Source organism: Micropterus salmoides, unplaced genomic scaffold (assembly GCF_014851395.1).
Source record: "Micropterus salmoides isolate LMB-PRFRI ecotype aquatic unplaced genomic scaffold, ASM1485139v1 Ms_hic_scaffold_7, whole genome shotgun sequence".
Taxonomy (NCBI): Eukaryota; Metazoa; Chordata; class Actinopteri; order Centrarchiformes; family Centrarchidae; genus Micropterus; species Micropterus salmoides.
In genome coordinates, this window is record NW_024044459.1 from 26,816,709 (window position 1) to 26,830,550 (window position 13,842).

General features: G+C 38.6%; 1 protein-coding gene across 2 annotated transcripts in view; it reads right to left on the reverse strand.

Moving 5' to 3' along the window:
* LOC119891772 (EGF-like repeat and discoidin I-like domain-containing protein 3) overlaps positions 1 to 13,842 on the reverse strand; it is a 118,407-nt gene that overhangs the window by 39,877 nt on the left and 64,688 nt on the right. For both annotated transcript variants that reach the window (XM_038703630.1, XM_038703629.1), the window contains exons 5-6: positions 9,556 to 9,737; positions 807 to 962 (exon numbers count right to left, since the gene is read on the reverse strand). In XM_038703630.1, the coding sequence (XP_038559558.1) occupies positions 807 to 962; positions 9,556 to 9,737 (338 nt within the window). The remainder of the gene's footprint in view (positions 1 to 806; positions 963 to 9,555; positions 9,738 to 13,842) is intronic.

Here is a 13,842-nt window from a genome sequence, read left to right on the forward strand (position 1 = left end):
TGAGATAGGTCTGACAGAACCTCTCTGATTTGAGTGACTGATGTAGTGCATGTGTGAGGCGTGGAGAGAAGGCAACAGAATAAGAGATAGCGAGGGAGAGATAGAGCAGTGTGTTTTCATTTGTTACAGGAAATAGGAACTGTCACTGGACAGCAACAGGTACCACAAAAAAAACACATACCGAACTTATATTAGCTCAATGATCAGGCCGTGCAGCTACCTCATACACATTGACAGGGCCTACTTTACTTTACTTTAGGTGCTACCACCTCGAATACTGTATTCAAATTTACACTCTATCATGAATATTCTTGGTTTCTGTGTGCTACACACTAAATAAGAAAAATACAGGACAGACAACGAACAAAGTGGAAATCCCGGAATATTCATGTCCAGACTCGTTGTTCCGTGTAATAAATTTGAGAAGAAGTTTGGAGGTTGGAGGGTTATTCGGAGCTCGGCCAAATGGAGGACAGCCGTGGTTTGCTGTCAGGAATGATAGAACACTGTGTGGCCTATTTGGTGGCTGTTCATCCCCAAATAGTATAAAAATTCAATCTAGAAGTCATAAAAGTGGAGGGGGGTAAGGGGCAGCAAGATGTGCCCGGTGTGTGCTAGCTAATTAAAAAGCCATCTCATCATTTCCTCCACCCTGCCCTTGACTGAGTCTCTAGTCGCTGTGTGTGCACATGTGTGAGTGTGGCCGTTTGTGTGCCTTTGTCTGTGTATTACAGAGTGAGAAGCTAAAGGGAAATATGACAATGCTTCTGAAGGCCTCTGTTTGTGTGCCCATGTGTGTGTCTCACCATATCCTCATCTTTGCCCTTGACTTTGTATGTTCTCCAAGTCTTCCCGTCATCACTGTAGGCTACTTTGTAAGACTTGACGTACTCTGGGCTTCCGATACGCTTTGCACCCTGGGTAATTAGGCCCGTGACCCTCATTCTCCTCTGCAGGTTTATCTGTGGAGCCAGAAAAGGGCAAAATCAAAAAATCATAGCTTCATTTTTAGACAGTGTGATTGCATGCATCTGTGTCTGTGTGTGTGCATGAGCGGTCTTATTCAGAATGTCTGTGATCAAATGGAACATTTAATCAATCCTCACGCTCCAGATCCAGTCTGTCAACCTTGTGCAGACTGTCAATATGGTGCCAATGTAAAGCGGCTTGGAGAGCCAAGAGGAAAAGAGAAAGCTAAGAAAGAGGGAAGTGATGAATGTTTCTAAAGATCCTGCTTAGCACGCACAAAGCAGGATCATTATTATCTAAGCACAATAGGCATGGTGAACACCAGTTTAAGGCATTGCTTTGACATGTTTTTCACTGGCAGGCCACTTTGATAGATTGCATATCAGAAAAATTGCATCTATTCCACATATTTTCGTTTTACAAATTAGCAAAAGCATGTTTGGCAGGGTTGCGATTTTGCCAACATTAGATGGGTTTTCATATGTGCATGTTTAATTTATGTTTCAGTGTTTACACACCAGCATGGTACACATACACAGAGTGCACATATGAAGCTTTAATTTAATTTACATGTTTGCTTTCATTTCTTTATTTTATTTCTTAAAACTAAGTGGGAAAAACAATGCCAATGCCAAATACGCACATCACTAATTGCTGCTACATGATCACTCACAAAGGATCTTTCAATAAGCACAGTATCTCTCCCAAAACGTTAGTCTTCAATCTTTTTGATATATAGCAATTTAAAAAATGTCAATGGTTAAAGAGTGATCCATTTTGAAGCATTCTTATTTGATTGACAGGAGTTGGTGCTTCCTCATCTCCACTCATGCTCCCAGATCTTTGCCCAAACTTGAATTGCCTGCCTCCAATTACATTCTGGCAGCAAGCCCTATGAGTGATGTTATACATGCCAATGTTTTTCTATAGTCTGTGTCTTAAAACCGTCATTATTGGTTGACTACAAAAGTGCCTCACTCACCCTGTAATTCTGGTGAACTTGTTTGAAAAATGAGTCTCCAGAGTTATTTAGTTATTTTTCATAATGGCTGACGACAGCTCACTTGACTGCGACAACATGAAGAAGCCTGTGGTGACTAAAGAGTGGTGCTGTGTTGGGTTACACTCGCACACTGTACTCACACACACACACACACACACACACACACCTGATATTTACAGTGAATATTAAAATTGATTTTTCGTTTTTTTTTTTAAATAGGGCAGCATAACACAAGGCAATTTCGGTATTATAATACAGTATCACACTTTTGATAGTCTGTGACAAATAATATAAAGTAAATAAACGGTGATGACAGTTATTCATTAATCATTTTGGCACCACGTTCTCACCAAGCTGCTTCATTTTCAGGAAAAAAGATACTTTGGCTCATCTTGCTCACCCTCTGACAAAACACAAAAACGCAGCTGTCTAGTCTTTCATTGCTGCAGAACAGAAGGACTGCAATAATATAGTATCGAGTGAATATTAAGCAAAGTACCATTGAATTCCTCCTATGAACTGCACTTGTATAAACTGCATTTATTCTTACCATTTTTAAAATTATGCAAATAAGACTATTTCAGTTTTCGTTTGTGAAGCTGAAGTCGGTTTCTATTTAAGAACATGACCCATTTTAAAGCTGATCCACAAGAAATGGAAGTTTAACCTCACTGACAATGTGACCACATTCAAGGGGGTATTCCGGGGGCTTAAGCTCATTTTTATGGTGCAGACATGTTAGCAATACTATGAAATAAGGCAATTTACAAGTAAAATTTTGAGCAAAAGCTCAAACTGAAAGTCTGAGCTCGCTAAATTATGCTCTCCTTTTGTGTTAATAAAAAAACTGTGTCTCCTGAGGACGTTACAGATTAGAGTATTGGCTCTCGTGAATCCAGCACAAGAAAAGAACTGTTTATATCAGAACTGTCAAAAAAGGATAATGTACAATAATTCTATTGCAGCGTGAATTTCCTATCTAATTTCCATTTGTAGAGACAAGACTCAATTACACATATTTTTCAACATACTTAAACCAACGTATCAAGTTAATTATACATAAGGACCCCTATTATAGCCTCAGAGCTGCAATGACCCACTCTTTCTCATTCCCAGCATTTCTTCACTCTACTCGGTTTTCTCCATAGACAGAGATACTTCCAGCACTAATTAGAAGCCCTGCCACTAAAAGGCCACTGCTGGGGTAATTGGGATGATCCTTCACGTTTTTTATGAGCACTCAGACACATAGTGATGCATTTATTTGTTTTAGCGAGGCATCATTGGAAACAAACACCATGAGCATACCTTTGTCTACATGTGTCAGTTTACAGGAAAGTGCATCAGATTGAGGGGTAGTGTGAATGTGTTAATTGGCAGAAATAACACTACGAAACACAGATTAAACCACAGCAGATTTTGTACAAAAAATGACCCAAAAGGAGGCCAGGTGGCTCAGTCGGTTGAGAGAACCCAGGGCCACAGCTTAGTCCCTATAGCTGTGGCCCTTGGCCCTTGTAAGCATGTCTTCTTCTTACTCTCCCTAATTTCCTACTTCTCTCTAGCCTATCCAAATAAAGGCTAAAAAGCCCCAAAAATATCTATAAATTAATAAAACATAACCGCAAAATTTGTCAGTTTTGTTAAGTATATCACAAAGTTGCCATAATGCTTGAATGCATTGTGCAACTGAACCCACATTTAGACAACACTAAGCAACCAATCGACCACAATTCAGAATTTTTCCAAAATCCACATAATTGTCTACCACTATGACTGTTTTGATGTGAAGCTCTTTCAAGATGTAGAATAAAAATGTCTAGTCTTTATTTAAAAAAATACAAATAAAAGTTACAGAACTGTGTGTTCTTAGTCGACATATGCACTCTCTAAGTTCAGCTTTAGATTGCAAAAGAGAGGCAGAAGGAACACTGTAAAAGTTTACAATGATCTCTTAACCCTTTCACCATTTCACCCTTTCCTTCCACGGTATCTTGTGTATGGAAGCACTTTGGGTAAAATACATGAGCCTCCGAAGAAAAGAACTTCTACATCAAATAATTTTCTGTTCTCTACCTTTATTTGCAGCACAAAGAGAATACCTCTTGCTTGCGTGGTCTGATTTAAGCAGTTCTTCACACATTCACTACTGTGAGAAAAATGCTCAGCATGTTACCACCAGCAACATCCTGGAACTGATTATGTCCTGTAGCTGTAAATCGCACACTAGCCTCAGGAAACACAATATTGAAGCATCCCTGATATGTCTGTAAGTCTGTATATGTAACGGTTTTTCTACAGTAATTTAAAAATGATCACTTACTTTAGATGGTTCTATTGACAAACATATGTCAAAACATGGGTAGTATTTATCATGCTTGTAACAAAGTAGATCTTGAGTTATAGTAAACAAGAGCTGTGAGCTATGTATAGCTGAAACAATTAGTCGGTTAATCGATAAGTCAACCGTCAGGTAATTAATTGCCAAGTATTCGATCAGTGATTTCAGTCATTTTTCCTGCAAAATCCACAAAAATCCTCTCATTCCAGATGTGAGGATTTGCTGTTTTTCTTCATAATACAGTGAAGATAGCTAGATTACTATTTTAGGGTTGTTGGTCTGAGAAGAAAACAGCAATCTGATTAGGTCACCTTGGGCTTTGGGGAATTATAGAGAACATTTTTCACTATTTTCTGACATTTCATTGACAGAACAGTTAATTCATTAATCAAGAAAAAATATCAATAATATAATCAATAATGAAAATTATCATTAGTTGCAGCCCTAATCAAGAATAAATCTTCAATTCTTCATCTCAAATGCTTTTTGTTTTGTAGTGCTGCTGTAAGGGAGTAGTTCACTAATGTATGTCCTATTATATCAGAACCTGAAAGCCCTTTGCTAAACAATGAAGAACAACACTTTCCATTAAATTCTCTCCAGAGCTCATTAAGTCTTATTTCAAGGAAAAACACATTTATTTACAGCTACAGCCTTTGGGTGAAAATGAAACTGACTACAAAGTGGCTAGTTTCCTTTATATTGCCAAGACCACTAACTATTACTGAATATAATCATACCAACAAGCAAGACCTGACACACACACGCATACAAAGGTCAGGAGCATTTAAAGAGAGAAAAAAAAAATCCTCTGTTGATCACACACTAAGATGAAAACTGTTGAGGGAACTGTAGAAGTACTGTAACAATTAGACTGTCCTGTATCATTGTAACAACCAAAGAGCCCTGTGGTGCTGTTGTGTAGAGAGAAATGCATGTGAGCACATTTAAACAGCCTTCTCTCTCTCACTGTGCTCTCTTTTTCCATAAAAACACTGGTGCAGATATTAGGTATACACTCAAATTACACCTGTGCAATTTTCCCCTTATTTTTGGTTGAATTATGTAATATTTGGTGTGTAGGGTAATTAAACTTTATGGTCTGTACATTGTACCCAACCACAGTCACAAATACCTCTAGGAGCGCAGCTTAAAAAAACGGCATGGAAAAAAACGCCCAGACCTAAAGCATTACTGAGATGTTTTGGCAGGACCAGGAATAGGCAGCCCCGCCACTGTAGTGAGTAAGTGACTTGAAGCAGTTCTACCTAGGAAGAGATGGTCAACACTGACTGATGAATTACTCATGGTTACTAAAGGTGCTGCATTAAGTTTCATTAAGGCTAAAAAACCTTGACTCATTTTTATCTACAAATATATTGTGGTAGAAAATGTGATTGTGTTCAAACTAAAAATGTTGTGCAAAAATGCACAAAATGCTTTTTGTATTACTAACGATTGCAGTCATGCTGTGATTCTAAAATAAACTGTAATGGAGACGGAAAGGCATTTGTCAGGGTCACATCTGAATCACAAAACAGACTGTACGGTTGAATGTTTTAATAACTAAGGTTACACTGGAATGAAAAGGGAAGAGCTCCCCAGACAGACGTAGAATTAGAGTCTGAGCAAGTCTAACACACTGATGGAGATCTGCCTCTGAATGTTATGTCATTAACTGTTTAGCTTCCATTAAATTATTTATGGACCCTCTTCACAAGTGATTTGGATTGTTTCATTCCTCCAACTCAGCCGGCTGGAGCTATATTTTGCTGATATTGGTCAGACCGGCAACATATTTCCCTTGAGTGTTCAAATGCAATTTTATGTGTGAGCTAGTCATGGTGAGGCTGTAGAAAACTGATATTCTCACAGTACATAGATGTGTGAACAATGGCGAGCTCGCACACACTCACACACACACAGGCAGACACAAACACATACACAGTGAATGTGCGCTTTTTCTACACTTCTATGATGTATTATTCAAAGTGTGTTGCTCTTTGGTTCATTTGTTGAGGTTTACGGGTTGGCCCTGGCTGACATCCAAAGACATGCACTGCACCAGAGGAAAACTTAAAAATAGCCAGACAAATCTGATCCCTATCCTGATTGGGTTGTCATCTGTCGGAATAACCTGTTTCACATGACAGACATGCAAACAGTCACACTGTATCACTTCGCACTATAAAAGCACAGCTCAGACTCCTTAGCATAATCCCAAAACACTGACACAACTGTACACCTCTCTACTCACGTCCCAATTATCCAGGCCCTCTGTAGAAACACACAATGCCTTCAGCATCCCGCACAGCATCCCGCACAACATCCCACGTGGCATCATTAAAGTCAAACAAACTGCCTGAATGTTTTATGTCCCGTTCTCCTCACCCTCTCCATGTGCCCCGCTCCTTTTCTCTCACTCGTGTTGGCTGTTTGTTTGACTCTCTCTCTATTTCGCTCCTTTTTTACAAATCCATTTTTGCCCTGTCTTACTATTCTCTTGTTGTTAGGTACAGCTTCACGTTCTCCATCACGCTGTCACACTGTAGTTGTATGTTTTTCTATTATATTTTCTTCACGGTTCGCTGACTGTGTATCACGCATCTGATGGCAGCCCACATCAAAGGTTGCTGTCAGCGTTTCTGTTACCACAGAAGTGACTCAAGAATAAGACAAATGTAACTAAACTGGCTATTTATATAATAGTTAATCAGATAGCTAAATAATCCATCCATCCATCTATCTATCTGGAGTAATGTGCAATCAGCGTGATGAAAGTGTCATTAGGTCTGGACCTGGCATTCAGACTGAACTGGAGTTGGGGGGACATTTATATATCTATCATCTGACAGTTATTTTATATGCCACAGCTGTGTCAGCACAGTTTCATGATGTATGACTATTTGCTCAACATAAATCCAGACAATAAGTTCTACATAGGTCTCCATATGTTGGAGCCATCCCTTTACAGTTTTTGTTGATCGCTTTGGTACTATTATCGCAAATATGTGGTCAAATTTCACGACTTTTAGTACAAAACACCAAACTCATCACACGTGTAAAACAGCCAGTCTTTCATTCAAAACTTGCCATTGTGCATTCATTAGGATTGTAAACATCTCTCACTACATAGCCATTGATTCAAAATATAATTTTCTCGTGAAATGTCTAGGAACATGTGGTTTAATCACCAAAATGTTTTAACTATTAGTGAATCCAATAATAAACAATGCAAGATACATGTTTCAAATCGCCTTAGAAGTGCTGAAAGTCGTATGCTACAGTACTGTAAAAGAACAGATCACACAGTTTCCACATTAGGCAATTAGGCAAACATTAACCAACATTTACGTAATCTATCATTTTAATAATATCTATCCTATATGTAATCAAGTTGTGATCATTGAAGACATCTTCTCTAATTATTGATGCCAGTACTGCAGCATAGGTTTGTCTAATCAAATGTAACTCGAGCCTGTCCTCTCTGACGGGGGCCTTACCCACCTCTCAACCATTTTCATGAGCTCTGTGATTGATTCCACTGCTTTGTTGTCTATTCTGCTCCATGTTGAAAGGAATTGCTAGTGTGCATACCCCATTTTACAGTATATGTTTACCGCCACGAGAACCTAGCAATGTAATTATTGATGCCAATCATGTAGTGTATTTTACAGTATTGTATTGTACATACTGTAATCATTGCAGTGATCCTTTGTGTCTATGTTTGTTAGAGCACTAGGCTACCAAAACTAACAAAAGATTTTTGGTTTGAATCCCACAGAGGTAACACGAAAATCTCATACCTTAGGGTGGTGATTCTGAAGTATTTACATTTTTAAACATTTCAGGTAAAATAAACAACGATGCATGTAAAAAAAAAAAAAAAAGCAAATGTTTCTGTGATAATTAATTAGGAACAATGAGCATACTGATAGTAAAGGTATTTTAACAATAGATAAGAAAATCTTATTCAAAGTTACGCATGTACTTTGTATGAACATAATGTATTTCAATGCGAAACATGTCTTTGTACGTGTTATTGGTGTCCTCAGTCAATGTCAGATGTACTTAGTTGTGAAAAACTTTTTTTTTTTAATCATCTGTTGTGTTTTGAGTTTGAGTTTTGAGAGAGGTAAAATATTACCACATACTTGTGTAAATAGTACCATAGCGACAGAAAAAAAAACTGTTAGGGTTACTGCTGTAGGGTTAAAATTCTTGGGAATGATTTTTCTGTGATCTGGGCAGGGCAGTATTAGCAAGGACAGAATCTTTTGACGCGATGTGCAAAACTAATTCAGGACCACCAGGCAATCTATCATATTAATCTGTCTGTGTAGTACTTTGACAATAAGAAGTGACTAAAGGCACAGCATGAAGGATAACTTTAACAGAGACGTGCATATATCAATGCTTTGCTAGTGTGAACATCTAAATTCTTTTCCTTTCACAGTTGATAGGGCTGTTTTAGATGAAGACCCCTAGGTGGTCATTGAAACACTATATCTAAAGGATAAAAAAAGGCACTAAATTGTTAAGCTGAATTCAGCATTTTTGTGGATAACAGGAAAATGACAGTTAGTAGTAGTAGAGTGTAAAAGTATACATCAAATCTCTCTCCTGACAGCACAGTGATTTGCAGATCGAAATTTACACAAGACATAACAAAGCAACAATGCATTGAATAATTCCAATGCTGTGGTACTGTAGTTCTGTTGCAAAGGAACCTCTATTGTCAAACTCAGTTTATGAAAGCAAGTGCCACTGCAGTCAAATGTGTGAGCGTGTCACAACTGAACGTCAAAAGAATAAATGGCACAAATGAATAACTGTTCTGAATCATCATCACAAAGTGAGACGCAACAGCCACTAGCTGAATATAGTTCTTTCACACTGTTGCTCACACTTGACTCCACCTGCATTGGTTCTACCCCCAGCTTACACGTTTTTATTGCTCGTTATTACCAGTCAGTAGTCCATTTTACAGTATCGGTAATTAACACGTTAAGTTAAGTTCAAACAGTTGCATTTTCACATACAACGGTTTATACTAGCCATAAATTACAAACTAGTGATGTTGTATGGAAAGAATCGTATAAATATAAATCAAACAAAACTATTTAAAGCCACAGAAAAGATGAGGATAAAGTATATATATAACTGAGACTGTGCCTGTGTCTTAATTCATATGTGCCTGGCCCTGGCTTTTCATGGCTCTTGTCCTGTGACTGTGCTGTACCTGTATCCACGGCCATCTGTCATTTTCGGCAGCAGTCCAAGCATTGACCAGGCCCTTCTTGTTGAGGCGTGCAAAGTATGGGTACCACTTCTGCAAGCCAAAGAGCGCACGGTGGGTGGAAGATGCTGTTATCTGTTGGTTGGAGATTATACCGCCCTCCATGCCCAGTGGTCCAGAGCATTCTGAGTGAAGAAGGGGAGAAAGACACAGATGAGCCTTCATGTAGTTTCAGCACATAAAAATATGTGAAACTCAGCCTATGGGATGCATATAGATTTTCAAATATACCACAAAGGTCACATTTTATAATGTCAGTGATTTTGTCCTCCACATCTTCCTCTAAAATGCCTCTAAAGCAGAGTTGATATCCTGTTTTAGTCTTCTCTACTTGTACATTATCATACACGGTCATTAAAACTTTCCTTTAATCTTTGTTGTTCTATTTTTGTGATGACCACCTATTGAGACCTTGTCTTTGAGGTCACCAGAGATTTGCCCACCCTGACTCTCTCACTATAAATGTTGATTTGATTCATCAGAAGAAAATTCAGACGGTTTCCTTTATTACAAAATCCTTTGGAGTCACAGCAGCCAGCGAGAGGACTCCTCTCTGCCTCCATGCTGTTCACATCTGTGGGATAGACAGGTTGCCCCTTCATCTCTTTCATCAGTAACAGAGCCCTGGGGCTTTCACCCAAGGAGCAGCGGCCACTTCTGGACGGCATGATCCCTAAAGTCAAAAAGCTTTGAACATCCTACAGACTGCTATATAAAAGTGAGGAGGCATGACTGCAGTATTTACACACAAAAGCTTGTTTTCCCTCTTAAACATAATTGGTATGTCCAGGCACATCAAGAGCATTTTAATAGACATACCTGTGGTGAAAGGGATTATGGCAATGTGCATTCAATAGAGGATTTGTTATGCTGCAAAACAAGTACCTCTTTGTGTTTCCATTTTAAAAAAAACTATTGGGAAATCAAATAATAATAGAAAACACATGAGAAATGAGGAAGCAGATGGTGAGGTGGCTTGTTTCCTTATTGCATGGTTAGATAAATATCAGACATACTAAAATATACTTTTATATAATTTTACTGCATACAATTGAAAGTTGTTCGTCTATGTGTGGCCCTGCGATGGACTGGCGACCTGTCCAGGGTGTACCCTGCCTTGCGCCCGATGTCAGCTGGGATTGGCTCCAGCCCCCCCGCAACCCTGTACGCAGGATAAGCGGTTGACGATGGATGGATGGATGGACAATTGAAAGTCTAAAGAAGCTACCACTACTCCTCAAATGAGATTTTCTCAATTGGTCATTTACACACAAAACATCTGCTTTTATAATAATAATAAATTTAATATCCAATTTTGTGACCACCAACTCAGGATGGAATTAGGATGGGATGTGCATACAAATTGTATAGTTTGCATCTAATTATAAAATTACTCAGCCTGTGGAAAGGAATCATAATCGAGGACTCAGGTGTGCAAAGAAAAAAACCTAAACAGTTCAACTGGGGTCGAATAGCTGTTCCAAACCGCTGAGGCGTGTTGCCATCAAAAGTGAGTACGATTTGATAGCAGGTCTTCAGAATCCTTCATCCTGAATAAATTGTATTACAAAGTTGTGTACATGAGACTGTCGCTCCATTGGATATCATTCAACCAAGTTTTACCATGCTTCTCATTCACTTAAAAATAACTTAGAAAATGGTTTCCACACTGTGTAATTTGAAGGAAAGCAAAACAGCTGAGAGGTGACACAAAGTAGCTTTGAATTCTGCTGAACATTCAGGAAGCAAAGACCCCTGCATCATTACATTTCTAGCCCACAGTGCCTCTTAAACATAAACAACATCACAGCTATATTGAAGATGTGCTGCATTAGTTGTGACAGATGCTTAAGTTTGAATTAGTCTTTAAATTAAGCACATAGCTGACATAAATGCAAGGATTTCTCAGTGAACATTTATATTTTTCTGCATCTACCACCTTAGTGGAAAGAGTCTTGGCAGTATTTCAGTAATTTATGGTCTGACACACACAAAAAAAAGAACATTCACTGCAAAATATGCTGCAGACACATCCAAGAGAGAAAAGCTAGCATTGGGTATATAGTCTTAAGAACATTACTAGGAGTTAACTGGATGTTTTGATATCTTATTTGATGGGAAGACAGTGTGTGCTACACAGATAAACTACATGAAATTGCAGTTTGGGACATTTAATTCTCTATCAGAGTTGAAAGTCATGAGGTTGAATACTGTGTAGCAAAATTGAATTTATTCCCCACTGCCTTTCTTGGTGTTACAGCAGTAAACATATAGCTGTGACAGTTAGAGGTAGAAGTGTGTGCATTTTCATTTTGCTCTTCAAATGTTTTTTTTCTTAATGGAATGATGTCCTAGTATAACATAACTGAAAATATTATTACTGATGCTGTATTTAATTTAACCGATTACAACTGCATCCAGTTTATGATGGAAATGATGTGGGAGGGATTCCCCCATCGCTGTTCATGGTTCACTTACAGGGAGTGATTAGAACAATAAAACAGAGGAGACACAATATATTATACTTCTTTTGAGGACAGTGGTGGATCTGATTAAAATATATGCCACTAATTTGATTTCTCCCTTTAGCATGTCTCAGGTCACAGATGATTGTTGTTTAACAACATGAAAACCACAATTCTTGGGACAGCTGAGGGGACTTGGAAATGTCCCAAAAAACATGAGAACATATCAAGCGCAGCGTTCAGCCAGAGGCACAGGCTCATGCCGCCTGAGCTGTAAGTGTCCGTGTAAACCAGCCTTCAGGGCAAGCCTGGAGCAATGGTCAACAGAAGGCTGCGATGGGGTCTTTCACGATTTAAGCAAAACACCTAAGCATTTCAAACCCAGCACTGTCACACAGACAGACAAGGCACACACACACACACATACTGTACCAGCAGACAATGAAACTGGCTGTGAAAAGACTTTCACCTCAGAATAAAGCCAAGAGTCAGAGAAGAATGGAACAATGAAAACAACCCTAGCACGACTTCTCCAGCTGCTAAAACAGTGGGCAAGCGAGCAAGCTGGGGAAACAGTGAGTAATGTCTGAGGACAGTCCAGGGGGATCGACTGGAGGCTAGAAGAGAGCAAAGAGTATATGTATGTTTGTGTGTGTGTGTGTGTGTGTGTGTGTGTGTGTGTACTGCCAGAGATGCGTTTAAGTATTCCACTTTGGTAAATTACTCTTGCTTCACTAGTTCTTCGATGTGTGTGATTCATAGCCTCCAGACTTATGGAGGATAGTGTAGGTGGCTCCTGTAGCCTACTGCTGAAGCTAAAAGAAGCTTCTGATTTTCCAATATCTGATGAACTTTATTTGATCCTTTGAACAGGTCTTAGAGAGGATAAGCAGCTTCCATTTTGAGACATGGTAAACCAGTTTAAACCTCTGGCTCAGAAAGATGGTGGATCTTTTTTTCAGATTGGCTAGGACTATCCAAAATGACCATTGTGTTGGATATATACAGTGATTCAAATTGCACTCATCCTTGTAATTCAGAGACAGTTGATATCTGTATATTTTAGTGGTGTTCTCTTCTTAATACAGAGTGAAAAAAGTGCCTTTCTGCCTTAGCCGTGGAGTTTAGTACGTCAGCAAGATATCTCAAAATTTAAATAGTCATATGTCCACAGAATTGGACATAAACAGTACACGCTTTGGGCCAGGGAGCAATTGATGATCCCATTATATCATTTTTGCCTTAACTATAAAACGACCATAGTGTACAATGTATATTTCAAATCCTAAGGGCATGTATTTTCAATTCCACTCAGATCTAAAGTGAAAGGAACATGTCTTTAGGTGTTGCTGTAAATTGAATTGAATTGTCCCTCTGAAATGGTACAATGCACAGAACTTGTTTTCTTTTTCTAACTCTAAGGAGAAAAAAAAGAAAAAAAGCTCTGCATGCTAACAGCACAGCAGTGCTAAAAGCTAAATGCAAATGACAGCATGCTAGCATGCTCAAAATGACAATGCTGATGTTTCACAAGTGTAATGTTTACTATGTTCACCATCATGTTTTAAAGTATTAGCATGCTAACATTTGCTAATTATCACTAAACACAAAGTACAGCTCACAAAAGTAATTAGGATACATCACATTGTCTGGGGACCACATATTTCTGTATAAAATATTGAGCCAATCCACATTGTAGATGTTGAGATGTTTCACAGCATATTTTAAAACTTGGACCTGCTCGTGGCGCAAGAGGAAATGTCAG